General features: G+C 39.0%; 3 protein-coding genes across 3 annotated transcripts in view; all 3 read right to left on the minus strand.

The window, feature by feature from the left end:
• The window catches only part of LOC136168683 (tripartite motif-containing protein 64-like), a 109072-nt gene extending 89876 nt beyond the window's left edge, over positions 1–19196 (minus strand). Inside the window, exon 1 of the mRNA XM_065936396.1 lies at positions 19074–19196. The gene's annotated coding sequence lies outside the window, so the exon portion shown is untranslated. The remainder of the gene's footprint in view (positions 1–19073) is intronic.
• Positions 8624–19126, minus strand: LOC136168682 (tripartite motif-containing protein 64-like). The gene is made up of 7 exons (XM_065936395.1): positions 19074–19126; positions 16420–16834; positions 15828–15923; positions 14065–14295; positions 13281–13303; positions 10212–10309; positions 8624–9207 (listed from the first exon to the last, which is right to left on the minus strand). The coding sequence occupies exons 2-7, from the start codon at positions 16828–16830 to the stop codon at positions 8714–8716; spliced, it is 1353 nt and encodes a 450-aa protein (XP_065792467.1). The 5' UTR covers positions 16831–16834; positions 19074–19126; the 3' UTR covers positions 8624–8713.
• Positions 19197–20145: 949 nt separating the features above from the next.
• Positions 20146–27215, minus strand: part of FOLH1 (folate hydrolase 1) — a 70650-nt gene continuing 63580 nt past the window's right edge. Inside the window, exon 19 of the mRNA XM_065936829.1 lies at positions 20146–27077. Within this exon, the coding sequence (XP_065792901.1) occupies positions 26888–27077 (190 nt within the window). The 3' untranslated portion in view covers positions 20146–26887. The remainder of the gene's footprint in view (positions 27078–27215) is intronic.

The raw sequence follows: 27215 nt of genomic DNA on the forward strand, positions 1-27215 counted from the left end.
GAGAGGGTAGCCTACTTTTCCAGGAGATCTTCCCAATCCAGGAATTGAACCAGGGTCTCCTGCATTGCAGGCAGGTTCTTTACCAACTGAGCTACCAGGGAAGCCCCAATGACATACTAGTAATTGCTTATAACTCAGGATAGTGAGATATCCAGTCAAGTGGGGGCTCTTCTTATGAATTTGAAACACATTTTATCTGATAAATTCAGCTCCTAATGTTTTCAAAGCCATGTCTTATTGCACATGATATAAAGGTACAAGTTATTATTCTTGATTTTAAAATATTTCATTCTGTCTTTGAAGACTGAACAGTAAGTATAATCAGTAATAGAAAGCACTATTTGGTAAAAAAAATTCTGGAATTGGGCAAGTAGAAATTAAAATTGTGAATTTGTTATTAAAGTAAGATGACACAGGTTAAAATATTTAATTCTTTGCTTAGCTGGGTCCTCTATTCTTTCATGAAATGAGAATAAAATCACAGTGAAATATGATATCATTGAAGGTTAAATTTAATGCCTATACAATGCCTGGCTCACAGTAGATTCATAGATCATGTTAGGTTAAGCCCATTGGGGCTGCTATTACAAAGATATCATAAATTTGAAAAACAACAGAAATTGACAGTTCTAGAGGCTGGAAGTGTCAGATCAGGGTGCCACAATGGTTGACTGATGGCTCTGTTTTGGAGGCAGACTTCTTGTAACCTCACTTGGTGGAAGAGACTTGGGGTCTCTCTGGAGCCATTTTTATAATGCACTAATCCCATTCATCATAACTCTACCCTCATGACTTAAGCAGCTTTCAAAGAACTCCCCTCCTAAAGTCATCAGTTCAGGCATTAGGGTTCAATATATGAGTTTGGGGGTTACATAGACATTTAGATTGTAGCACTTAGCTTCCTTTATTGCCTTATCTCATCTGTCTACCACATTTCTCATTTACTCAATTCCAACAAGAAACTATTAATGCATACCTGATAATAAAATAAATTATGTTAAAAAGTTAAATACATTTAATGAAATTTTTGTACAATATTTATGTCATGATGACCTACAATCTTGCTAGAATGTGGTTTTAAGTCTGGTTCAAAGCATCTTTCTAGAAATTTTTATAACAGTGCTGGTGCTATATAGACATATTTACACAAAATAATAATAGGGGATGCCTAATAATAATAGCACAATGCCTTGGAGAACTCCTTCTACAATTCCTTTGACTTCTTTTTGTCTTATATACAACGTATGGAAACTACTGACAGCACAGTGATCCAGAATAGAGGCACTCTTTGTTTCCTTCTACAGTGCATTTCCCGAAACTACATTTGGGAATCCTGGCAATACACAAGTAGCATTATGTACCATAGCAATATTTCCAAATCTCAAAATAAAACAGAAAAACAACTAGGATCCAAAATAAAAATTCCTGAATATTTTCTACAATAAAACTGACTGAAAGTCCCAAAATAAGTGGAGATATATCAGGGTTAACTAAGATCCATGGGGCAAAATTTCTGTATAGAAGGAAGCAAAAGGAAGAAATAGAGTAACTAGTCAATTTTAGAAGCCCAAAACTTAGTGACAGAAATACTTTGAAATGTTGGCAGGTCACTTTAAGAACAACTGATTAACCCAAGTAGGGTGAGTAGAGGTTGAAATACGTAAGGAGTCTACAATAACATGTGAAATCGCCGGTACCACCCAGTTTCTATAAGTCTCCGACATAACCAACTAAAACTCTCTTCCTGGATCAAGCTCCATACTGAGAAAAAAAGTGCTAGGAATAAAACATGTAGGGAGCAAGACTGAGGTGGTCGAAGCAGAGAAAGAGAATGTCTCAGGAAAAGAAGTGTGAAAAAGAAGCAGGAGACAGGAAAAAGTGAAGAGTTCACACGATTGAACACCTTAGGCAAACAGAGAACTCTAGACTGATGCAGTGAAGAAAGCTCTCTTGGCCCTTGTTCACCTGATAAAAGTCCAGGGAAACTAACAGCTTATGTGCCCTGTCGCTCAGTCGTGTCTGACTCTTTGCGACCCCATGGACTGTAGCCCACCAGGCTCTGCTGTCCATGGGATTCTCCAGGCAAGAATACTGGAATGGATTGCCAAGCCCTCCTCCAGGAGATCTTCCCAACCATATACCATTAAAAGAGCAAGTTTTTCACTTCATATTTAGGAAGTGTCCTGAGGAAAGAAAATACTTTTCCAAATAAAATAGGATTTGGTACTTACTGTTCATGAAGTGGCTCTAGAGAGACAGTCCCTAGTAGAATCCTCGAGCCAGACCTCTGTGCAGACTGTGCCTTGCCCTCCCATCTCAGGAGAACGTGGCTCTGAGAGGCCCTCTCTGCTCCTCGGCCCCAGAAACCCGCAGCCCCACAGTCCTGTCTCCCCAGATCCTTCTCCACCACGCGCGGGGCCACCTCCAGCTGTTCCTGAAGGTCAGTTCTGCAGCGTTTCATATTCCTCTCTTTCACACCCCGCCTCTAGTTCCTGAGGTCATTCCCTCTAAGGAACCATCTGTAAGTCACTTTGTCTTGGCTTAATAACCACTTTTCTAAGAAATCATTACAGAAAAAAAAAATACACACACACACATATGTAAAACCTCCCCTGAGGGCCCAGGCTTTTTTATCCCTAATTGTAGACCACACACCCAGCTCTCACTAGGTTTTGATAATTTTCTGTTGAATATGTGATATGAAGGACCCAGATATGTCTGGGACCACAAGGTATTTCCAGTGATCTACCGTGTCTACACCTGACAGAGTCATCAAACTTAACAATTCCCTGTGGTAGATTATATATTGTATATAACACCCAGATAAGACATTTTCAAACCGCATGCAAACACTAAGAAGGAGGATAGTAATGAGTAGCTTCAGTCTCCAGGGTAAGGATTACCATATCTCTCCTCCTATTGATCCAGAAAGGACAAATACAAACAGGGATTTATTTCCTGCCCCTGCATTAAGGTGGCTGTAATTTTTCTGGGAACTGGCAGCAAGAGTTTTAAGAAGACAGGACAGAGAAATTGGGAACACTGGGTCTAGGACACGCACGAACCTGGAGTCTGTACACTGTCCTGGCCCATTAACTTCTGTGACAGACTGTTCCGCCTCTCCTGCCTCGTTCTCATTATTGCTTTCACTTTTTCATCTTGACCCCTTTATCAGTCACCCTCTGTGTGTTGTGACTCTAAGTGTGCTCTTTTGCCTGGCTCCCTCAAATGACCTCACCATCCCTATGGGTCCCACTGTAATTCAATAACCCACATCTCTAAACAGAAGATATTCCTCATGGTCCTAATTTGTATTTTTAAATATCTATAGGGCACATCTTCTTCCTTGGTGGCTCAGTGGTAAAGATTCCACCTGCCAATGCAGGAGATGGGAGTTTAATCCCTGGGTAGGGCAGATCACCTGGAGAAGGAAATGGCAACCCATTCCAGTGGATTCTTGCCTGGGAAATCCCATGAACAGAGGATACTGGCAGGCTACAGTCCATAGGGCCGCAAAGAATTCGACCCAGCTTAGTGACTAAACAACAACAAAAGAGGAAGTGTTAGTCACTCAGTTGTGCCTGACTCTTTGCGACCCCATGGACTGTAGCCTGCCAGGCTCCTCTGTCCATGGGATTTCCCAGGCAAAGATACTGGAGTGGGTTGCCATTCCCTTCTTCAGGGGATCTTCCCAACCCAGGGATCGAATCCAGGCCTCCTGCTTTGCAGGCGGATTCTTTACCATCGGAGCCACCAGGAAAGCCCAAACAATAACAAAGAGCACATCTAATTATATAAGGGCTGCTCGCTTCTATTTTATTTAATATGGACGTCAATATCTTCACTCTACTGTCACCTTCAATCATCTTCCAAAATTCTGTTTCTTTCTTGAAAATCATTTGTAATAAATTTAAATTCTAACTTTATTTTGTTAAGTAATTATGGCTAAGAAGAGCAAATTAAGCACTAACAAAATGAGGAGGACAATTTTTTATAGTATGAATCAATGTGACATTTTACTAAAGGTGATTTATTTGTGATCTGTAAACCAAACCTTCACAACTCTCACAATCACAATCACATAACAGCTCCAGCATCCCCTCTGGCACCTCCAGGACAGGATGGCAGGTTCAAAGCTAAGGACATAGAAAAATGTCAGTTCATGGACATTCTGGATCAGGAGTTCAGGGCAGTCTTCTGGAACTGGACATGATAGGTTAAAAGGGTGGACCCCCCCCTTCCTGGTGTTAAGGAGAACATTTATTGTAATCCTTTTCAAACACTCCCACTTTAATTCATAGGTGACAAGATCTATTTCCTTCAGTGAAGCATTCATGGGTTGTAAAGCAGCAGTGAGAGCTTTGCTAATGTTGCCCAAAAATCCCTTATACATAGCAACCCTCTCATTCTTCTCTCCAGCTCTCAGACCTTTCTTCTGCTATGGTCCTATTGGACCCAGAACAAATTCAGGAGTAAGGATGACTGTCAGGAGATTGCTCAAATCTGAGAAATGCCTTCACCTGTGCACTCTTGAATGAATCAAATAGATGATATCTGATTACTTTCAGGTTCTCTCTAATGTAGTGAAAATAGTTTAACATTAAGTATAGTGCTAATGTAAATGATATGTATTTGAAATGTATATATTAATCACAAAAAATCATATGCTATAAAGTACAAAATATACAGTGTTTCTCATATTAATTTCTCAACTACAAATAAGAGAAAAAAATCATTGATGGTTTAATGATGGTTTAAAGTCCAATACCAAAAAAAAGGCATTTTTTTTTTCTTCCCAAACAAATTTATGTTTTCTGGGAAATTTTTTTTCTATTTTCTCCCAACTACATCCTACTTCACCATCATGCTCAAGTTTAATAATCCATTTTGAGAGTAATTTTGATCACTGGTACTGTATTTTCTTTGTAATTTCAAACAATATGAGTAAATATTTATTTTATTATCAGTGTTTTCTAAAAATCTGTAAGTTACAAAAGGAAAAGACAAGTTTTAAGTTGTAAGTGGTTATAAATGTAGACAAAAACAAACCTTAAAGTTTATATCATGGCATAAAATAATTCTACATCCCTTCAATTATTACTGTGTAAAAGAATAATAAAAAAAATAATAAAGAATAATAAAGAAGAACAAAGCTCTCGGAAAAGTTTAGGAGTGTATATTTTCAGAGAAAATTTTCCATACTAGTTTTCCTAAATTTTCACAAGTCACTAAACAAAGAAATAAATTGGAATGCGTTAGGATTCATAATCCTTTATGCCAAGACACCATCGAAAATGCAAAGCAGTAATGGGAGTAGACACTTGACACGTCTCCGTCCAATAAATGACTCTATAAAGGAGACAGAAAGAGACCCAAAACTAAATGAAAAAAAAAGTCAACTTGGTAGAAAAACTCAGGGAAGGATGATTTGAGCAAGCATTTCACCAAAAAGCAGTATCCATATGTCTGATAAACCTATGAAAAATTGTTCCACTGAATTTGTCATCAGGTCAGTTCAAGTTAAAACCACACTGAGGGCTTCCCTGGTGGTTCAGTGGTCAAGAATCTGCCTGTCAATGCAGGAGACAACATTTGCTCCCTGATCCAGGAAGATTACACATGCCGCGGAGCAACTAAGCCCTTTCACCACAACTACTGAGCCCCCACTCTAGGACCCGTGAGCTGCAACTACTGAATCCCACATGCCCTCAAGACCATACTCCACAATGAGAGAATCCACAGAAATGAGAAGCCCCCGCACTGCAGTCTGAGAGTTGTTCCCCACCACAACTAGAGAAAAGCCCCCTGCAGCAAGGAAGAACCAGCAGCAACAAAGACCCAGCAAAGTCAAAAAAATTAAGTTTTTTTTCTTTTTAAAAATTAATAAAATCACAACGAAAACATAAAATGACCAAAAAATTAAGACAGATAATGACAGGTGTTATCAAAAAATTGGAGGAAACAAAGCAATCATCGATTGCTTAGAAGTATGAAAGTTGATCTAGTCTCTTTGGCAAAATGTTAAGTATATGCTTTACAAGTCAACTATTTCACTCCTACTTACACACTGGGTATCACTTCTCTTTCAATAAAAAGGTATGTATAATGTCTTCATGTGTTTATGCTCACTCAATTGGAAATGAATATGTTCTTCAGTAGCAGAGAGAGTAAACTGTGGTATATTCATAGACTGAACTATTACAAAACAAAATAATAAAAATGCTGCATGCAACCAAGTGAATGAATCTCACCAACATAATTTTAAAGAAAAGAAACTACACAGAGAAGAGTATATGATATGTGATTTCACTTGCAAAAATTTCAAAAATTGATAGTGTCAGGGTATATTAATTACCAAGGTGTGATTAGCTTTATGGGAGAGGAGCTTAGAACTGGGTCAGGATTGGCAATAGAGGATTGGAAGTGGGAATATGATTACTTGGTGTTATGAAACAGAACATTCATTTGACAATTTCTTCACCATTATTCCACCATGTTTAGAGACTTCTATGAAAGGAAGGAATATTTTAAGGTCAGTAATGTGGAACTATATACATTTATTACATTTCCAAATATATATTATTCAGATATGGTTTCCTGCTTTTTGGATTCCAGTGACTGTTGTGGTTTTTTTTTTTTTTTTCAATTAATTATTTTAATTGTAGGCTAATGATTTTACAATATTGTGGTGGTTTTTGCCATACATTGACATGAATCAGCCATGGATGTACATGGATCCCCCATCCTGAACCCCTTCCCTCTTCCCCCCCCCATCCCATCCCTCTGGGTCATCCCAGTGCACCAACCCTGAGCACCCTGTCTCATGCATCAAACCTGGACTGGCGATCTGTTTCACATATAATATACATGTGTCAATGCTATTCTCTCAAATCATCCCACCCTTGCCTTCTCCCACAGAGTCCAAAAGTCTGTTCTGTACATCTGTGTCTCTTTTACTGTCTCACATATAGGGTCATCATTACCATCTTTCTAAATTCCACATATATGCCTTAATATACTGTATTGGTGTTTTTCTTTCTGACTTACTTCACTCTGTATAATAGGCTCCAGTTTCATCCACCTCATTAGAACTGATTCAAATGCATTCTTTTTAATGGCTGAGTAATATTCCATTGTGTATATGTACCACAGCTTTCTCATCCATTCGTCTGCTGATGGACATCTAGGTTGCTTCCATGTCCTGACTCCTGTAAACAGTGCTGTGATGAACATTGGTGTACAAGTGCCTCTTTCAATTTTGGTTTCCTCCGTGTGTATGTCCAGCAGTGGGATTTCTGGATCATACGGCAGTTCTATTTGGATTCCAGTGACTTCTAAGGGCACTCTTTCCACCATATCATCACAAAAGGAGATAGGATTACACCACTGAACAGCATTCTAACCTGTGCTCAAATGGTCTCTTCTAATTACTTTGTTACTCAGTGAAGTCCATTTATTTTCCTTACTAAATGTGAAGTGTTGAGCCCAGTCTATTACTTTAGCTACACTTAAGAAAACCTTATTAATGGTGGAATAATAATTGTTTATATGAATTCTTTAATTCAGGAATTTTTCATTGATCCACCTAATACTTATATTCTATATACTGCATTGGATAGTGAAAACATAGCAGTATAAAATATAAATATATAATATAATAGACATAAAATGCTAGGGATGACGTCAACAAAAAAGAGGAAATTGATTTACAGATTTACAAAAAATTAAATTATTTTGAGGTTTAAAATATCTACTGTATAATTCTATTTTAGCATGTCTCTGGTGGTTCAGTGGTTAAGAATCTGCCCTGCAATGCAGGCGAAGGCAGGTTCAATGCTTGGTCAGGGAACTAGGATCCCACTTGCCGCAGAGCAACTAAACCTGCACGCTGCAGCTACTGACCTTGCCTGCTCTGGATCCCACGTGCCACAACTAAGACTCAGTGCAGTCAAACAAATAAGTATTTTGGAGCTTCCCTCGTAGCTCAGTTGGTAAAGAATCTGCCTGGCATGCAGGAGACCCGGGTTCAAATCCTGGGTTGGGAAGATCTCCTGGAGAAGGAAATGGCAACCCACTCCAGTATTCTTGCCTGGGGGACCCCATGGACAGAGGAGCCTGGCGGGCTACAGTCCATGGGGTCAGAAAAGAGTCAGACATGACATAGCGACTAAACCACCACAAAAGATAAATACTGTCTCTTCTTTCTTGGAAATTTCCATCAAGTACTAAAATTATCTACTAATTGGAGGAAAGTTTGCTCAATGTTATGATGAGATGGTATATGCTCAGGGAGTTTGTAAACATTAATGGGCATTGGAAATTTGGGCAGTGATTGATATGTTCGGGAATTAGATATTTCTGGTTGCACACATTTTTATATATTTCTAGAAGACATTGAATCATGTGGTTTAAATGCAGTGATCTTTATGATATATAATTTTTAGTTTAATAGAATTGTTACTTAAAAAGGAAGAAAGGCAATGGATTATATTCTATTAAATCCTCCATAAAAAAAACTTTTATTAAAAGAAAATTTAATTAACAAATTAATTCATAGAGCAAGGTTATGTCATTTTGTAAACATACAATCATTATGTTAATTAAGTAACAATATGCTTGGACACAGTCAGGTATCCTGTGGCCTCGCTTGAGGTTAAGGGCCGCAACATCCCCAGAGAAGTAGTTTCAATAAATGGCCCCAGAAGTGGGCAATTCACAGAGACCTAAGGCAAAGGAAAGGCTTCAGAGGGGAGGAGAAGGGGGAATGAAGGAAACTATATATGATGGAACTCCTGAAAACGTCATAGAAGCTCACAGCTCCATTGTCATAATCCAGAAACACTCCAATCCTGCCCAGAGGCCTTTTCACATACTGAACTAAGGGTCGAGCATTGGTGAAGAGACTATAATGATCATTCACATTCATAGAAAAGAGAAGAAATGCTTCTTCAGAATCGATACTGATACTGTTATCACTTGTGAAGATGTTTTTACAGACGCCCAGAATCCAGTTGGACGAGTGCGTCACATCTGTCTCCCAGTAATGCCTCCCGGAGGCGAAGGCCCGAGCTCCCCAGGCCACGAAACTCTCCCCACCACGGGGCTGTCTGGACACACCGTGGTCATCATCTCCAAACATCAGACTTGCATTATCCTCAGAAAGGCTCACACTATGAAAGGTCATTTTCTGACTCAGAACATTATCCACTGCAGAGAGAACAAAAATCAGGTCAGCAACTGGGATTTCCATGTCATGAGAGATAGAATCTCTCTACTCAGTAAATTCTTTCATTTTCCTTCCTCCAAGGAAACAAAAAAAAAAGAGCAGATGGAGTTCAGACTGGTTTTCTGTGAAGAATAATTATTATTAGTATCTACAGCATATAGAAGCACCTCAAATCAACTAGCAAAAGAAAAAAAAAGACATATATAGAGAACTATGTGAAATCTGATTTAATGTCAGTCTCTTGATACTTTGCCTCAGGACTAACCTAACCATTATTTTTTCTTTTGTTTAGAAATTGTTTCTTATTTCCATTGTCTTTAATACCATGAAACATGTGAATGACATGTTACTATCATATGGATATTTATTGGGGTATATTCTGTACCAATTATTTTCAAAGGTCCAAAATTTGATGAAAAGGCATAAATGAATACTTTGGGAACTTCTAAAAGTATGTTCTGGCTAACCATGTTCACATATCCTTCACTTGTTTTGAGATTGATCCAATAGCAATACAATTACTCTACTTAAGCCATTTTAGTCTTTGTCGATTTTTTCTGATAATAAAATATTCTTTTACAGTGCAATTTTTTATAAAGGCAGTTATAATAGAGAGCATATTAGAACCCAGCATGGACATATTTAACTTTCAAGAGTGAAATAACTGAGTAAACAAAATATTGATTGATACTTTGATTGATTGATATTCACAAAACTAAATTCTATGTCTTTATAATCACATAAGCAACCTGGTTTCTCTCTTCTAGCTCTGCTTATGACATAAATATATATGTCTGGTTTTAAATTGTTAGTAAACTATAGGTTGCAAAGTTCAACTGCAATCTTATTAATATAGGCAGAAAATATGTAGCAACTTTGTAAAGTTATGTACTAACTTGATGTCAGAAGAAGTAAAATAACAGAAGAATTTCCTTCCTAGGGAGCTCTAATGAACAGTCCTGATCACCACAGGGCTGACTCTCACCTCTGAAGTTGTTCAGCATGTCTAGGAGTCCAGTGAGAGGCCAGCAAGTGAGCTCTGGGTTCACTGACTGAGGTTTCTGCATCTGTGCCAAGTCAGTCCTGTAACAAATGACATCAATACATGTCAAGGCCAAAGGCTAATCATATGAACACTAAAAAAAAAAAAAAAAAAAAAAAAAAATTGATTTTATTACAGGATATGTTTTCAGAATTCTCTTATTTTTTAGTTAATTACATGTGTATTATATTCTACACACTTGGGAATATAAAAATGTTACTATATTCTTTTCTAAATGTAAGTTATATCAAACTGCAATGTCCCCATTCTACCAAGACATGATTTCAGTTTTCAACTCATTGAACTTCATTCCCTTCCCCTATTCCATCTCAGGTGATGCAAAGATCCTGGGCAGTTTACAGCGACCAGAAAATTCAGGAAATCCCTTTGAGACGTGAGATAACAAGTAGTCATCAAGGATTCAGTTCAGTTCAGTTCAGTTGCTCAGTCGTGTCCAACCCTTTGCGACCCCATGAATCGCAGCACACCAGGCCTCTCTGTCCATCACCAACTCCCGGAATCAAACTCATGCCCATCGAGTCAGTGATGCCATCCAGCCATCTCATCCTCTGTCATCCCCTTCTCCTCCTGTCCCCGATCCCTCCCAGCATCAGGGTCTTTTCAAATGAGTCAGCTCTTCGCATGAGGTGGCCAAAGGGTTGGAGTTTCAGCTTCAGCATCAGTCCTTCCAATGAATACCCAGGACTGATCTCCTTCAGGATGGACTGGTTGGATCTCCTTGCAGTCCAAGGGACTCTCAAGAGTCTTCTCCAACACCACAGTTCAAAAGCATCAGTTTTTTGGTGCTCAGCTTTCTTCACAGTCCAACTCTCACATCCATACATGACCACTGGAAAAACCATAGCCTTGACTAGATGGACCTTTGTTGGCAAAGTAATGTCTCTGCTTTTTAATATGCTCTCTAGGTTGGTCATAACTTTCCTTCCAAGGAGTAAGCATCTTTTAATTTCATGGCTGCAATCACCATCTGCAGTGATTTTGGAGCCTCAAAAAATAAAGTCTGACACTGTTTCCCCATCTATTTGCCATGAAGTGATGGGACCAGATGCCATGATCTTAGTTTTCTGAATGTTGAGCTTTAAGCCAACTTTTTCACTCTCCTCTTTCACTTTCATCAAGAGGCTTTTTAGTTCCTCTTCCCTTTCTGCCATAAGTGTGGTGTCATCTGCATATCTGAGATTATTGATATTTCTCCCGGCAATCTTGATTCCAGCTTGTGCTTCTTCCAGTCCAGCATTTCTCATGATGAACTCTGCATATAAGTTAAATAAGCAGGGTGACAATATACAGCCTTGATGTACTCCTTTTCCTATTTGGAATCACCCTGTTGGTCCATGTCCAGTTCTAACTGTTGCTTGCTGACCTGCATATAGGTTTCTCAAGAGGTGGGTCAAGTGATCTGGTATTCCCATCTCTTTCACAATTTTCCACAGTTTATTGTGATCCACACAGTCAAAGGCTTTGGCATAGTCAATAAACCAGAAATAGATGTTTTTCTGGACCTCTCTTGTTTTTTCGATGACCCAGCAGATGTTGGCAGTTTGATCTCTGGCTCCTCTGCCTTCTCTAAAACCAGCTTGAACATCTGGAAGTTCATGGTTCACGTATTGCTGAAGCCTGGCTTGGAGAATTTTGAGCATTACTTTACTAGCGTGTGAGATGAGTGCAATTGTGTGGTAGTTTGAGCACTCTTTGGGATTGCCTTTCTTTGGGATTGGAATGAAAACGGACTTTTCCAGTCCTGTGTCCACTGCTAAGTTTTCCAAATTTGCTGGCATATTGAGTGTAGCACTTTCACAGCATCATCTTTTAGGATTTGAAATAGCTCAACTGGAATTCCATCACCTCCACTAGTTTTGTTCATAGTGATGCCTTCTAAGGCCCACCTGACTTCACATTCCAGGATATCTGGCTCTAGGTGAGTGATCACACCATCGTGATTATCTGGGTCATACTTTCTAGTAATACAAGGAAGAGTTCACTGAGCGAGACAGCTTTGCTCTTGTTAGCCCAGCAAGCGCCTCCAACTCAAGCCTGGCTTCCCTGGTCCTGGAAGTCTAATATCCCAGAGAAAACCGAGAAGCCCTCCCTCTGAGGTCCTGCATACAAGAGGGCTTGCTGTGATGGAGCAGGGTGAGTCACTGCTACTGCTAGTAACAAAATCACAGCCCTTTTTCCCATTCTTAGGGAATCTCCATCTTTACTCTCTTATTCATTTCAAACTCACTATGGTAGGTGCTTCCTTTTTGATAGCTTAGAAAATTCCCTTCACTAAAATTTATTATGAGCTTCCCAGATGGTGCTAGTGGTAAAGAACCCGCCTGCCAATGCAGGAGACATGAAACTCGGGTTTGGTCCCTGAGTCAAGAAGATCCTCTGAAGTAGGGCATGCCAACTTACTCCAGTATTCTTGCCTGGAAAATTCCACGGATCCTGGAGGGTTACAGTCCACAGGGTCACAAAGAGTCTGACATGGCTCAGTGACTAAAGAGCATATATATGTCAATTCCATATTCCCAGTCTATCACACTCGACCATCCCTCCACTCTGGTTCTGAATGGGAAATGCTTAGAAAAAGCTTCCAGAAAGTTCCAAAAGTTAAAACTTGAAAATTCCAAGTCACAGTGAACTATTTACATAGCATTTAAATTGCATTTATCTATTAGGTGTTGCCTGGAGAATCCCACAGACAGAGGAGCCTGGTGGACTTCAGTCCATAGGGTCACAATGAGTCGGACAGGACTGAAGCAACTTCGCACACACAATCACACACGCATAAGTAGTCTAAAAATGACTAAAAGTGTATGGCAGCATGCTTATAAGATATCTGCAAATACTAATCATTTTCAATAAGAGATTTTGCACTCTGGAATTTAGATATTCAGGAGGAGCTGAAAGCAATTTCCAATGTTACCAAGAAAGAAATGTGTAATCCACTTAATCAAACAGAGAAGGTTGATCAGAATTAAAAAATCATTAATTTATACTCACATCTCTAATACATTTCCCAAGGCCTGCAATGAAAAAAAAAGAAAAGATCATGTTAATCATGAGAGTTCAGTCCTTTCACAACTTCTGTACAATATTCCTGATTGTTCAATAAGGTATTGTTTTTCTCATTCTCTTCTAAGGAACATCAGAAACCATCTTAATAACAGAGCTTAAACTAAAACATGATGGGCTTCCTCAGGGCACATTAAGGAAGGAAGGAGGCCAGGAAGAGTGTGTGCAATGATGCAGCCACATCCAGGATTCCAGTGTCACTCATTGCCCATGCTACTCCCAAGGAGAGATCTCACCATCTATGATAACAATTAGAGCAAAACAGGAAACCACATAAAACGAACTCTAGAGTACCTTGAAACTAATGACCAATTCTGACAATCTTGCTTAGAAAATGGGCAAAACCTCAATGTCTGCACTAAGTTTGGGATAACAGCCAGTGAAAAGGTTTAGGATGACATCTACTGAGATTTATTCCAAGAAGTTAACTGACCCCTGGTCACAGAATATTGCTGATTTCAGATCATCTGTCTGAACAGTACTCTGGATCAAACTGAAAATATCTGGCCCTATGTTAGCTAGAAAAAAGGCAAAAATCTTCCTAAGATTACCAGGAAATGATGAACTAAAGGATTGGACAAATACAATAATGGGAGTCAGGGAGCACCACCCCTTAGCTGAGAGTAACAGTATATGCAGGGAACATTTCAGTGTCACAGCAACTCATCTAGAAGAGTGTTTCTCTCTCTGAGAACCGACCCTCCTTTCTCACCTGGAGCAGCTCCATGTCCGGCTTGTGGCACATCTCAGTCAGCTCTCTGTACGTTTCTTTCAGACTTTCTCTCTTTTGAGTCATTCTGCACACACTCTCCTGGAGTTGGTGACAAATCTCATTTGCTTCTTGCTCCAGGGCTTCCAGGTGCAGTTGCTCCTCCCCCTGGAGCAATGGATGCATCCTCTGATACTCAAGTTTGATGATCTCTTTTCTTATGGCCACAAACTTCTGAGGGGATAGTGGATTCAAAGCATTGATTAAGTTCACATTCAAAAGAAAATCTCAAATATTATTTCCTAAATATCATCAAAAAAGCTCTTGAAAAAGTTTTGCCTCACACATCAAAAGATCTTGAATATTTGTGGGTCCTTCCTTTCTCTTAGTGCTTAGTCTCTGTTTGTGTATAAATCAAGCTAACTGAGGAGTCCCAGACTCTCTTCCTAGGAGGATTCTTCAGGGTTCTCCAGCTCAGTCCCTCAGTCATGTCTGACTCTTTGCCACCCTATGGACTGCAGCATGCCAGGCCTCCCTGTCCACCACCAGCTCCCAGAACTTGCTCAAACTCATGTCCATCGAGTCGGTGATGCCATCCAACCATCTCATCCTCTGTTGCCCCCTTCTCCTCCTGCCCTCAATCTTTCCCAGCATCAGGGCCTTTTTCAATGAGTCAGTTCTTCCCATCAGGCGCTCAAACGATTGGAGTTTCAGCTTCAGCCTCAGTTCTTCCAATGAATATTCAGGACTGATTTCCTTCAGGATGGACTCATTGGATCTCCGTGCAGTCCAAGGGCCTCTCAAAAGTCTTCTCCAAAACCTCAGGGTTCTTACTGTATCAATTATTTCCTTTCTAACCTGAATGTTGTTTTTCTCTTTTTTCTTTCCCTGATTTTTCTAAGTATTCTTTTATGCGGCAAATCCCACTTTGTAAAGTTTTTAAAATATGCTCTATTTTCCCTCTAGGTACTACTCTCCTCCTTCTCAGTCACACTGGGTGCAAGGTTGTCTTATACTTCATGTCTGAGAACATTTATTCAAACCTTCAAAATTGGCCTAGGCCTACTTTTCATGCTTTGGTTTTCCAACATACCACTAATTTTCTTTTTCTTTTTCATTTATTTTTATTAGTTGGAGGCTAATTACTTTACAATATTGTAGTGGTTTTTGTCATATATTGACATGAATCAGCCATGGATTTACATGTATTCCCCATCCCAATCCCTCCTCCCACCTCCCTCTCCACCCGATCCCTCTGGGTCTTCCCAGTGCACCAGGCCCGAGCACTTGTCTCATGCATCCAACCTAGGCTAGTGTCTGTTTCACCCTAGATAATATACATATTTCATTGTGGATGAAACTGGAGCCCATTATACAGAGTGAAGTAAGCCAGAAAGATAAAGACCAATACAGTATACTAACACATATATATATGGAATTTAGAAAGATGGTAACAATAACCCTATATGCAAAACAGAAAAAGAGACACAGATGTACAGAACAGACTTTTGGACTCTGTGGGAGAAGGCGACAAATGGATAAGGAAGCTGTGGTACATATACACCATGGAATATTACTCAACCAGTATTCTTTGAATTAGAATACATTGGCCTGTTCTAACTGTGATTAGTGATAGGTCATTTGAAAACAATACTTTTCCAAGAAAGAGACCAATATCCTTTAAGGGGAACTTATATTGACCTAAACATCTAAGCTAGCATTCTATCGATATCTATACAAATAAATAAGAACATTTTTATTCTTACCTTAAATGACCGAGCTTTTTTAGCTTCCTGATTCAGAATGAGTTGCACTTGTTCTTTCATTTCCCATAAATAATCCATTCTATTCAGAAGTTTCTCCTGAAAAATACCCATGGGATTTAGTGGCATGGAAGATGACATCATAAATTTTATCCCCTTATTCATGATCAAAGGCAGTTGTTGGTAACACAGAAATCTTGAGTTAGAGTACTGTGGTCCTATTTTCCCACATGAATCTAATTTGATTGGAATATTTGTGTCAAAGTGACAGAACTGCATACTAGAGAATTGGGGGAACTTTACAGATGATGAAATCCATTTCCTAAGAAATTGCCACTCAGACTCTAATACAGCGTGAGCGTGAGCCTCACGCTCCCATCAGAAGCCTGGGGCCCTGGTGCCACCCGCCCCGGGATGCTGCATTTCCACACGTGTGGACAAGTGGGCAACAACACTGACAGGACACATTATATGTGAGGGTCCACATTCAGGAATCCCACCTCCACTGTCTCCATCCCATCACCATCACAGCCCCCCGCCTTCCTCTCTGACTTGGGAGCCTCTAGACCCCAAACTGCCCCAGGGCATCACCTACCCGGGACTCCTCAGCAGCCCTGTGTGTGGGACGGTGGCTGTGAGCTGCGTGCTCGGGGCGCTCAGAGCAGGGCCCGCAGAGCAGGGTCTGGTCAGCCTCACAGAAGAGGCCTCTGGCTTCCTGGTGTGTCTCACAGATCTGCTCCTCAGAGCGGTGGTCGTGGTCAGCTCTGGCCTGTCTGGCAAGGGAAGCCAGCCTCCTGAGGGCAATGTTGGTTTTGAAATGGGGCCTCTCTGCTATTCCCCTGCACTCAGGGCAGCTCCTTGGAGTCTGGCCTTCTTCCCAGCAAAGGCTCAGACAGGGACGGCAGAAGCTGTGGCCACAGTCTATGGTGACGGGGTCCAGGAAGCAGTTCATGCAGATGGAGCAGGTGAGTTCACTCTGGAAGACCTGCAGTGTGTCTGAATCCATGTTTCTAAAAGTGAAAGAGAAATAGAGAGTATAAGAGAAAGTCTTTCTTCAGCCCTGATCAGGGAAAATAAAGCCTTTGGACAAAGTCTTGTCTTGAACTCTTAATTAATTTCCATATTTACTTGCCCCCCCAATACAAATCTAGAAATGTTGACTACAGAGAGGTTGGGATCATGGTTTGATACAAATGATGAAATTAGATAGAGCCCCTAACATCTTTTTTGTATAAAATAAACCATGATCTCAGTGATACCTAAATCACTAAGCTAAAGATTAGGTCAGAGTGTAAATGTTAGGATGATTCCAGAGTTACTTTTATTAGCTTATTGGTGTAGAAGTACATATGTATTCTCAGTCTGTCTCTATCTTTCTCTCTGGCTCTTCATGACTCACTGATCAGGTCCTGAACCCGCATACACTTCATCTCTATGCTAGTGATCTCTTTTGCTTTGAAGTGTCATATGTGTTTTTGAATGACAAGTAAAATTGTTTACAAATAATTTAAACTTAATATAATCAATGCTGGCTTTAATTTTGAAGTTCTGAAACTATAAGCATTTCAGTGTTTGCTTCCAACTTAAACAGTAAAACCCCATCCTTTAAGACAAAAAGAAATTTTAAAATATGTTATTTCAAAAAAAATGTTATTTCAAGTTCAGGAAAACTATTTTTCCTGGAATCAGTTTAGATCATCAGAGTTGGTCATATTTTGAACTGGTGCACATTCAAGCTACAACAATAATCACTAAAAATTAATCAGCTGGTTTTTAAAACAAAAGAAAAATGTTTGAATGTACACAAGGTTTCCTCTCTACACTAGAAATTCCAGAATTGTAGTTAATGGAAGCAATTTCATATCCTCTTTGCTTCTAATAATTCTTTCTGACAAATGCCACTTCCTGGGAGTCCCTATTGGTTGACTGGATCCATTCTGAAAACTTCAATTCCAGACTACAAACTAAAGGTTTTAAAAAGGTAACAAGTATGACCTTTACAAGAAGGTATTCTGATTAATTTCACCAATTTAACTCATGCTCTTCTTTGCAAAGACTATGAAATGCATACATCATGTTGAACATTTTAGGATTTCTATGGGTTTTATAAATACTCATGTCTTTAGGAATGTCTTTTAAGGCCTAAACACATCTAATGACCTAAAAGGTAATGGAAAATATAAATGATTAAATAACTTAATATTACAGATAAAATATCTGCAACAGATATTTTAAATATTGGTGTCATCTTCCAAACCTAAGAAAACTATTTGCTTGCTTGAACAAGAGCCAATATAATCTTTAATTAAAGATTTAATTAAAACAAATATTTAAATAGAAAATATTTGGATAAGAGAAAGTGTGCATGAAGATATAATTTCAGTTATCATACATTGTGACTAAGTATTTGGTTTAACTACATGATTCCTGTTATCTTCCCTGTCTATGAGAAGTTGAATGTAAGAGGCTACTTCATTCCAAAGCTGAAAATTTAGTTCTGGTCAAAAGAGACAGAAAGTAAACCCTTGCTTAATTGAACAACTATAACATTAGGTTTAAGATGCCTTTGGAAAAATTATGAGCAGTGATGTGTGCAGTTATATTCATAAGTAAAAATTATCGAGAGGGTCATTACAGACTTCTGATCGATGACCACAAAATATTCAAGAGTATAGAACCTAACGCCATGGACTAAAATGTCCATGAAATAAGGACAGAGTTTGATGAAGAGGAAATACAGTAAGCTCAGTTTAGAATGGGCTAGAAACTGGCAAAGAATTCATTATGAATATAATCACTTCTATATCTATACGGATAACATTAATGATCATGATAATATGAAAATAATAGGAGAACCTAATATGTGTTGCTTACTATTTCTAGGCTTTGGATTAGCTCCTGTTATATAGATTAACTATTTTAATCTTCTGAACAATGCTAACCAGTTTTCTAATTTTACCCCCAATCTATAAGGAAGTGACTTGACATAGAGTGAGTAAAATAAGTAATTTGTCTACAAATCTCACATGGAATAAATGCTTGATTCAGTGCTCACATATATATATTACTGTTGAAAAAAAAAAAAAAAAAAAACTTTTATGTCCATAATTACCATTACAGTTTACTTAAGTGAACATATGAGAATCATTGTACCTTCATCAAACTCACCTCTGGGTTCCGTTAATGAAATTTTCCAGTCTTATTCAGTAAGTAACTCTGTTAAACTCAGGACGAAGTTTAGGTGCTCACCTCCTTGTGGGAGAAACTCACAAGTATCCACAGACCAGCCAACTTCAAACACAACAGCTCTGAAGTCTGGAGAAAACGAGCTTGGGTCTTTGCTGGATGCTTTATATATGCTCTGAGGGCCACACCCATTTCTTAACAAGCAACAGTATTAGTCCTATAAAAAGGTGTAGGTGCACATGATTAGATCTGGAAAAGTTGATTGATTAGATTTTGGATGCCATTGATTGAAGTCAAACCTTTGAAACCTACTTAATCCAATCCCCATGATCCAAGCTCTGGTAAAACGTAATGGCATTATTAGTTTACACTTGTAATACATGAAGTTGTTGTTTGGAAAATAAATGAACTTCCCAAATATGAATTTTATCTCTCCATTTAATGAACTTTATTATAGTCCTAATTGCATTGACTCATCACCCACTAGATTTATTCATCTGTCTGATTTTGCCTGCATTCCATCGGTGACAATTCTTCAGAAAGTGGAATCCTTCACATTCTGTTTTTCAACCCCCAAGCTCCTCAATAACACCACTGCTCTGGTCCTTATAACCTTTTGCTCTTTGGTGACGATGACTATTCTCAACCTCATCTGAACTAAAATTCTCTCAAATTTTATTCTTTCCATTCAGTCCTCCATGAAAGTCTTTCCTCTAAGATTTGGGTTTTTTTTGTTTGTTTTGTATGTGTGTGTTTGGTTACACACCATTGCCTTTTTTCTGTCCATAACTTAACACTCAGCAGCTATTAATGGCTGCTTACTAAAACTGTCCCTTTTCTTCCCTCCCTGCATATGATCTCATTCCCACTCATTCAACAACAGAAATATTGATCCTATGTTGCAAAATTAGTGATTACATCATAGTTGTATACTATATGATTGACTAAAAAAGTCCTAGACAATTTGAGAAAGAAATATGATATTGACTGTTAAGTATGGGCAGCTATCTCTTAAGGTTTTCTTTATTATTTACTGTGTTTTCATTCTAGCCTTCAAAAACATTTTCTTACCTTAACCCAAGATGGGTTATAGTGCTTCACTCAAGGAAGGAGAGTAGACATGACAATTTATTTACAAAATTTTTATTGAAATACCATTGATTTACAATGTTGTTTTAGTTTGAGGTGTACAGCAAAGTGAATCAGTTACACATATACATATAGACACTGTTTTTTTAAAGAAAATTTTCCCATACATATCAATACAAAATAATGAGAAGAGTTCCCTGTGTGATACAGTGGGCCCTTATTTATTATCTATTCTATATATTATAATGGATATAAGTCAATCTCTCAATTTTTCTGCCCCCTCTTCTAAGTTGCTAATCATAAATTTGTTTTCTACATGTGTATCTCTTTTTAAAATAACTTCATTTGTACCATTTTCTTAAGATTCCACATATAAGTAATGTCATATGATATTTTTCCTTTTTTTCCTGACTTCTTTCCTTCCTTTTTCTGACAATATCCAGGTCCATCCATGTTGCTGCAAATGGCATTTTGTTCTTTGTTATGGCTGAGTAATATTACAGTGTACATATGTATGATGTTGATATCATCTTTATCCATTCATGAAAAGGCAAAAAGATATAACACTGAAAAATGAACTCTTCAGGTCAGTAGGTGTCCAATATGCTACTGGAGAGGAGCGGAGAAGGAACTCCAGAACAAATGAAGAGGTTGAGTCAAAATGGAAACGAAGCCTAGTTGTGGATGTGTCTGATGGTGAAAGTAAAGTCCAATGCTGTAAAGAACAATACTGCATAGAAACCTGGAATGTTAGCTCCATGAGTCAAGGTACATTGGAAGTGGTCAAACAGAAGATGGCAAGAGTGAACACCGACATTTTAGGAATCAGTGAACTAAAAGGGACTGGAATGGGCAAATTTAATTCAGGCAACCATTATATCTACTACAGTAGGTAAGAATCTCTTAGAAAAAAATGGAGTAGCCATCATAGTCAATAGAAGAGTCCAAAATGCAGTACTTGGATGCAATCTCAAAAACAACAGAATGGTCTCTGTTCGTTTCCAAGGCAAACCATTCAATATCACGGTAATCCAAGTCTATGCCCCAACCACTAATGCTGAAGCAGCTGAGGTTGAATGGCTCTATGATGACCTCCAAGACTTTCTAGAACTAACACACACAAAAATATGTCCTTTTCATCACAGGGGACTGGAATGCAGAAGTGGGAATTCAAGAGATACCTGGAGTAACTGGTAAGTTTGGCCTAGGAGTACAAAATGAAGCAGGGGAAAGGCTAACAGAGTTCTGCCAAGAGAACGCACTGGTCTTCCACCATCTTCCAACAATACAAGAGATGACTCTACATGTGGACATCACCAGATGGTTAATACCAAAATCAGATTGATTATATTCTTTGCAGCTAAAGATGGAGAAACTCTATACAGTCAGCAAAAACAAGACCAGGAGCTGACTGTGGCTCAGATCATGAACTCCTTATTGCAAAATTCAGACTTAAATTGAAGAAAGTAGGGAAAACCACTAGACCATTCAGGTATGGCATACATCAAATCCTTCATGATTATACAGTGGAAGTGACAAACAGATTCAAGGGATTAGATATGATACAGATCTAATGTGAGAGGTGGACCATAAAGAAGGCTGAGTGCTGAAGAATTGATGCTTTTGAACTATGGTACTGGAGCAGACTCTTCAGAGTCCCCTGGCAGCAAGGAGATCAAACCAGTCACTCCTAAAGGAAATCAACTCTGAATATTCATTGGAGGGACTGATGCTGAAGTTGAAGCTTCAGTATTTTGGTCACCTAATGCAAAGAGCTGACTCATTAGAAAATACCCCGATGCTGGGGGCAGGAGTAGGGTGCAATAGAAGATGAGATGTTTGGATGGCATTACCAAGTCAATGGACATGAGTCTGAGCAAACTCCAACAGATAGTGAAGAACAGGGAAGCCTGTTGTGCTGCAGTCCATGGGGTCACAAAGAGTCAGACACAATGAGTAACTGAACAAAAATCCCTAATATTATTCAATTAAAATATTGCATAACTTTTTTAATTTGTGCAGTTGCATAACAAATACATAGTAGAGACTTCCCTGGTGGTGCAGTGGATAAGAATCAACCTTCCAATGCAGGGGACACAGGTTGGTGGGTCCTGGAAGATTCCACATGTCTCAGAGTGACTAAAGCCCATATCCCACAACTACTGAGCCCAAGCTCTAGAACCCAGGAGCCACAACTACTAAGCCTACATGCTGCAACTACTGACTATATGCCTAGAGCTTGTGTTCTGAAACAAGAGAAGTCACAGCAATGAGTAGCCTGTGCACCACAGTGCAGAGTAGCCCCCACTTGCCACAAATAGAGAAAAGACCGTGCAGCAATGAAGACTCAGTGCAACCAAAAATAGGTAAGTAAAATTAGGAAAAAATATTTTTTTAAAAGAAATGCATAGGAGGAGGAAAATAGATGTTGAGTGCCAAAAAGAATGAACTGTCAGACTGGGACTTGAATGTGTTCAGAATCTTTGCACATCTTCTCCATACTTTGTTCTATTATCTTGGCTAGCCAGTTTTCTAAAACTTTTATACACCTTGGTTTCCAGCAGGCTCTGGAAGGACAATAGAGGGTAATAGAGAGAAGCTGCTGTATTTCTTCTTTTCCTCTCTACCTCAGGCACCATCTCCCCTCATGGTTCCAGCCTGGAACTGACTCTGACTCTAAGGATAATTAATATCACTACCACCCTATCTCCACAGCCTAGTTTGGTGATGGCATTCTTGCTGATGCTAACCTCTGGCTGGTTCCACTATCTCTTGTTTCTAGTGTCCCTCTTGTTTCACCAGTATAACCAATCCCTTGCATTACATTCCTTCTGTTTTAAATGCCCAGAATTTTTTTGAGTCTTACTGATCCATTTGCATTTCATATTTTAAAGACCACACAAGTTAAAATATGAATCAGGGATTTCGTGGGTGGTCCAGTGGTTAAGAATCCACCTTCCAATCAGAGGATCCTTAGTTGGGAGACTAAGATCCCACATTCCACAGAACAACTAAGACCCAATGCAGCTAATAAATAAATTTTTTAAAAATGTTAATTAGTTCCAGGTAACAAATTATCCCTTATGAAATGAAGTAAACGTAATATAAGAAAAGCAATCTCTTCTAAAATGGACTAAGTATGCCCTATTTGTGTTTCTCAGAGGAAAGCATAATCTTTTGTCTCTTTTTTGTTCCAGAGGTTTTGATTTACAGATAACTCAGAGCTGCCCCTGGTGGCTTACCCAGTGGCTCAGACTGTAAAGAATCAGTCTGCAATGCAGGAGACCCGGGTTCAGTCCCTGGATCAGGAAGATCCCCTGGAGAAGGAAATGGCAACCCACTCCAGTATTCTTGCCTGGAAAAACCCCATGGATGGAGGAGCCTGGCATGCTACAGTCCACGGACTAGCAGAGTTGGACAGGACTGAGCAACTAACACTTTCACTTTTCAGAGCTGTCAGTCATCAAGTTTAAATATTTGTTTAAACTAGCTAAAATTTATTTAAAGGTACATCTATAAATTAAACATGTTAAAGATACATGAAGTATTGCATTTCACTACCTGTGTTCCCTACTGATTCAACTCAGTCATCCAGTTTATATGAAACACTTACCTTTGCTTTCAGGTATGGTGGGTGAACCAAAACAAGATAGTCAGCTTTATCTCCCAGAAAACATACTACATAGGTGTATGTAAGTCAATTCAGTCGTGTCCTTCTCTGAGACCGTGTGGACTGTAGCCCGCCAAGCTTCTCTGTCCAGAGGGTTCTCCAGGCAAGAATACTGGAGTGGATTGCTATGCCCTGCTCCAGGGTATCCTCCTGACCCAGGGATTGAACCCACATCTCTTATGTCCCCTGCATTAGCAGGAGAGTTCTTTACCACTATTGCTACCTGGGAAGCCCTATTATCCAGTCAGATAAAGGAAAACACAGAACAATTTTTGAAACATGCTTAAGTTAATCCAAGATTTAATAAAATACAACTGAAATGCTTAATGCAAAAAAGATTTAGAATTATATAATAATGATGTCATAGAAATAAAATCAGTCACATATGTATTTTTAAATTCTTAGTGTCTACATTATAAAAAGTATTTAAAATATTTGAAATGAATTTCAACAATATATTTAAGCCAATATATTAAAAAAATTATCATTAATACATAATATTGAAAATACTAATGAACTGGTTTACATTCTTTTTTTATACTAAGTTTTTGATGTGCAGCATGCATTTTATACTAACAACTCCACTCAATCCAGACTAGTCACGTTCCAAGTGCCTGAGACCTAAATGTGGCTACCCTGTGAGACATCACTGTTGCTGTTCAGTCACCCTTTGGGGCCTTATGGGCTGCAGCACGTCAGGCTTCTCCGTCCTCCACCATCCTCTGGAGTTTCCTCACACTCAGATCGAGTCAGTGACATTATCCAACCATCTCATCCTCGGCTCTCCCTGTCTCCGTTTGCCTTCAATCTTTCCCAGCATCAGGTCTTTTCCAATACATCAGCTCTTCACATCAGGGGGTCAAAGTACTAGAGCTTCAGCATCAGTCCTTCCAATGAATATCCAGGGTCGATTTCCTTTAGGCTTGACTGGTGCTACCTCCTTGTAATCTAAGGGACTCTCAAGCGTCTTCTCCAGCAACTCAATTGGAAAGCATCAGTTCTTTGGCACTCAGCTTTCTTTAGCCCAGCCTTCTTTATGGTCCTTCGCTATGGTCACATCTGTACATGACTACTGGAAAAACCGTAGTTTTGACTATAGGGGCCTTTGTCACCAAAGTGATAGAATTAGACAAACCATTTGTTACATGGGAGATACCTTAATTTCAAACCCTCAGTTGACAGAACAATTTAAAGTTGTCTCAGGAAGACAGAATGGACTAGACCCCACTATCTCCAACTCTGTACCAATAAATGAGCATTATAAACATTTTCATGTGATAGTTTTAGACAAAAAGTAAAGTCAGCTAGGCTGTTTGCTTTATAAGAGAGAACTCACTGGCGACTGTACTTGTCATCCTAATGTCCACCAGTGAGGATCTCTATCTTCTGGAAAATGTGAATTGTATTCTTCAGTCCTTTTGTAGAAGTTCCAGACTACACTCTTCTTATGGTATTATACTATACTTTTAAAGAAGATTAGGTTATCATAGGTATAAACACAAGCTTAAATCTTTCTGATTTATACAATGACTTAATTTACTTAAGGAACCAGCTACCTCTTCTTGCAGTCCTCAACCCAAGAACAGTGATTGTTTTCTGTATCTGTAGGTCTTATATTCTTTAAGCCTTTATCTACCTTATATTAGACAATACTTCGTAGCTCCAGTGCTATTATAATTAATCATTCTTTATGTTAATGTTCCTTGTTTACATTTTTGTGTGGTTTCTCTGCCTTGACTGAATGCATTTAATGGATAAGTGATATATTCATGCAAGGGAGTGCTCTCTTGTTAGTGAAGTCTGATGACCACAGCCACAATAATACATGGATGGATGAAATGTCAACAGTGATTTAAAAAACCAAGTTATAGTGAAATACATGGGGTACAATTTTATTTTCAAAAATTCTAAAACTACACAAGGTCAAACACATGTCTGGGATAAAGCAATGTATGGTAAAAGCATAAAATTCAAGAAAGTGAGTATCTCTGAAAGGAGAAGGCATATGGTCAGAAGTACATGTGGGATCCAAAGATGTTGGTAATGTTCCTTTTCTTAACCTAATTATTGAAGTAGGTTTACAAATGCTTACTTTGCGCTGTATGTATATGTTACATATATCCTTTGGTATAAACAACGTATTTGCTAACTTTTAAAAAAAACAATTATCCCTTATTTTGTAGAGGGACTATATTTACCTTAGGATTTCCCTGGTGGCTCAAAGAGTAAAGACTCCACCTACAATGCAGGAGACCTGGGTTCAGTCCCTGGGTTGGGAAGATCCCCTGGAGGAGGGCATGACAACCCACTCCAATATTCTTCCCTGGAGAATCCCCATGGACAGAGGAGCTTGGCAGGCTCCTGTTGCAAAGAGTTGGACATGGCTGAGCAACTAAGCACACATATTTACTTCCCGAGCGTCTCATCAGTAAAGAATCCACCTGCCAATGCAAGAGACGCAAAAGACATGGGTTTGACCCCTGGGTTGGGAAGATCTGCTGGAGAAGAAAATGGCAACCCACTGCAGTATTCCTGCCTGGGAAATCCACAGACAGAGGAACTTGGTGGGCTAAAATCCATGGGGTTGCTAAGAGTCAGACATAACTTAGCAACTAAATAACAACAATAAAACAAAACATTTACCTTCAGGGTGACTAGACCAGAGTTGCCCAACTACTGAGCTGATACAGCAATCCTCTCAGCCCTGGGAGGCCAGGCAGACAGAGGTCCCAGGCTTGAAGAAGCCCTGTGGATTTTCCCCTGTGTTCTATAACAAACTGATGCTTTCTACATGTGCAGTGACAGGAATAGATCTGGAAGTGTTGAAGGAGATGTTATTTCTGATAACGTCACCTAAGTGTATTAAAATTTTAGGCACTTCTTACTTTCATCATTTAGTTCAACTTCAGAATACCTTTCTATAATTTTAGAATAAAAATATCCATCTTTCTTATTGATCTATAAGAAGAAGAAAAGAAATGCCAAGGTAGATATATGCATCTATCTATACCTATGTATACATATGTACATAACTTTACTTTTCAGTTTATCAATACATCCAACATGATTCTCTCCAATACATCATACCAATTCAGTATGCACTTTACAAAGAAATTTCTTAGGCGACTTCTCTCAGAGTCCCTGCTGCAGCCTGTACTGTGAAGGCTGCAATAGAAATCTGTCTTTTCACTTCTTCCCAGGCCTTGGATGGGTCCACTCTGTTTTCAATATCAAAGAGAGCATCGTAGATCCCTGGGAATGACTCACCCACGTACTTGTTGTGGCTGCTTGGAGCATAGATGACATGCCTGTTGACAGAAATAGTTTGCTATCAGTTGCTCAAATTACATACACAAGGAAAAAAACAAGAGCACTCTACAATTCATGGATTGTATAATTCTAATTGCCGCTTGTCAACTAGACTTCCAAGTTCAATCTCCAAAGAC

This window comes from Muntiacus reevesi, chromosome 5 (assembly GCF_963930625.1).
Source record: "Muntiacus reevesi chromosome 5, mMunRee1.1, whole genome shotgun sequence".
Lineage (NCBI taxonomy): Eukaryota > Metazoa > Chordata > Mammalia > Artiodactyla > Cervidae > Muntiacus > Muntiacus reevesi.

Bases quoted from the DNA above. Each gene is read 5' to 3' on its own strand.
- LOC136168682 (XM_065936395.1), bottom strand. From the start codon at position 16,830: ATGGATTCAGACACACTGCAGGTCTTCCAGAGTGAACTCACCTGCTCC. The intron at 15,924-16,419 runs GTAGGTGATGCC...GGTATTTTTCAG, and splicing joins GGGCTGCTGAGGAGTCCCGG to GAGAAACTTCTGAATAGAAT. The intron at 9,208-10,211 runs GTGAGAGTCAGC...TTCTCTCTGCAG, and splicing joins CATGCTGAACAACTTCAGAG to TGGATAATGTTCTGAGTCAG.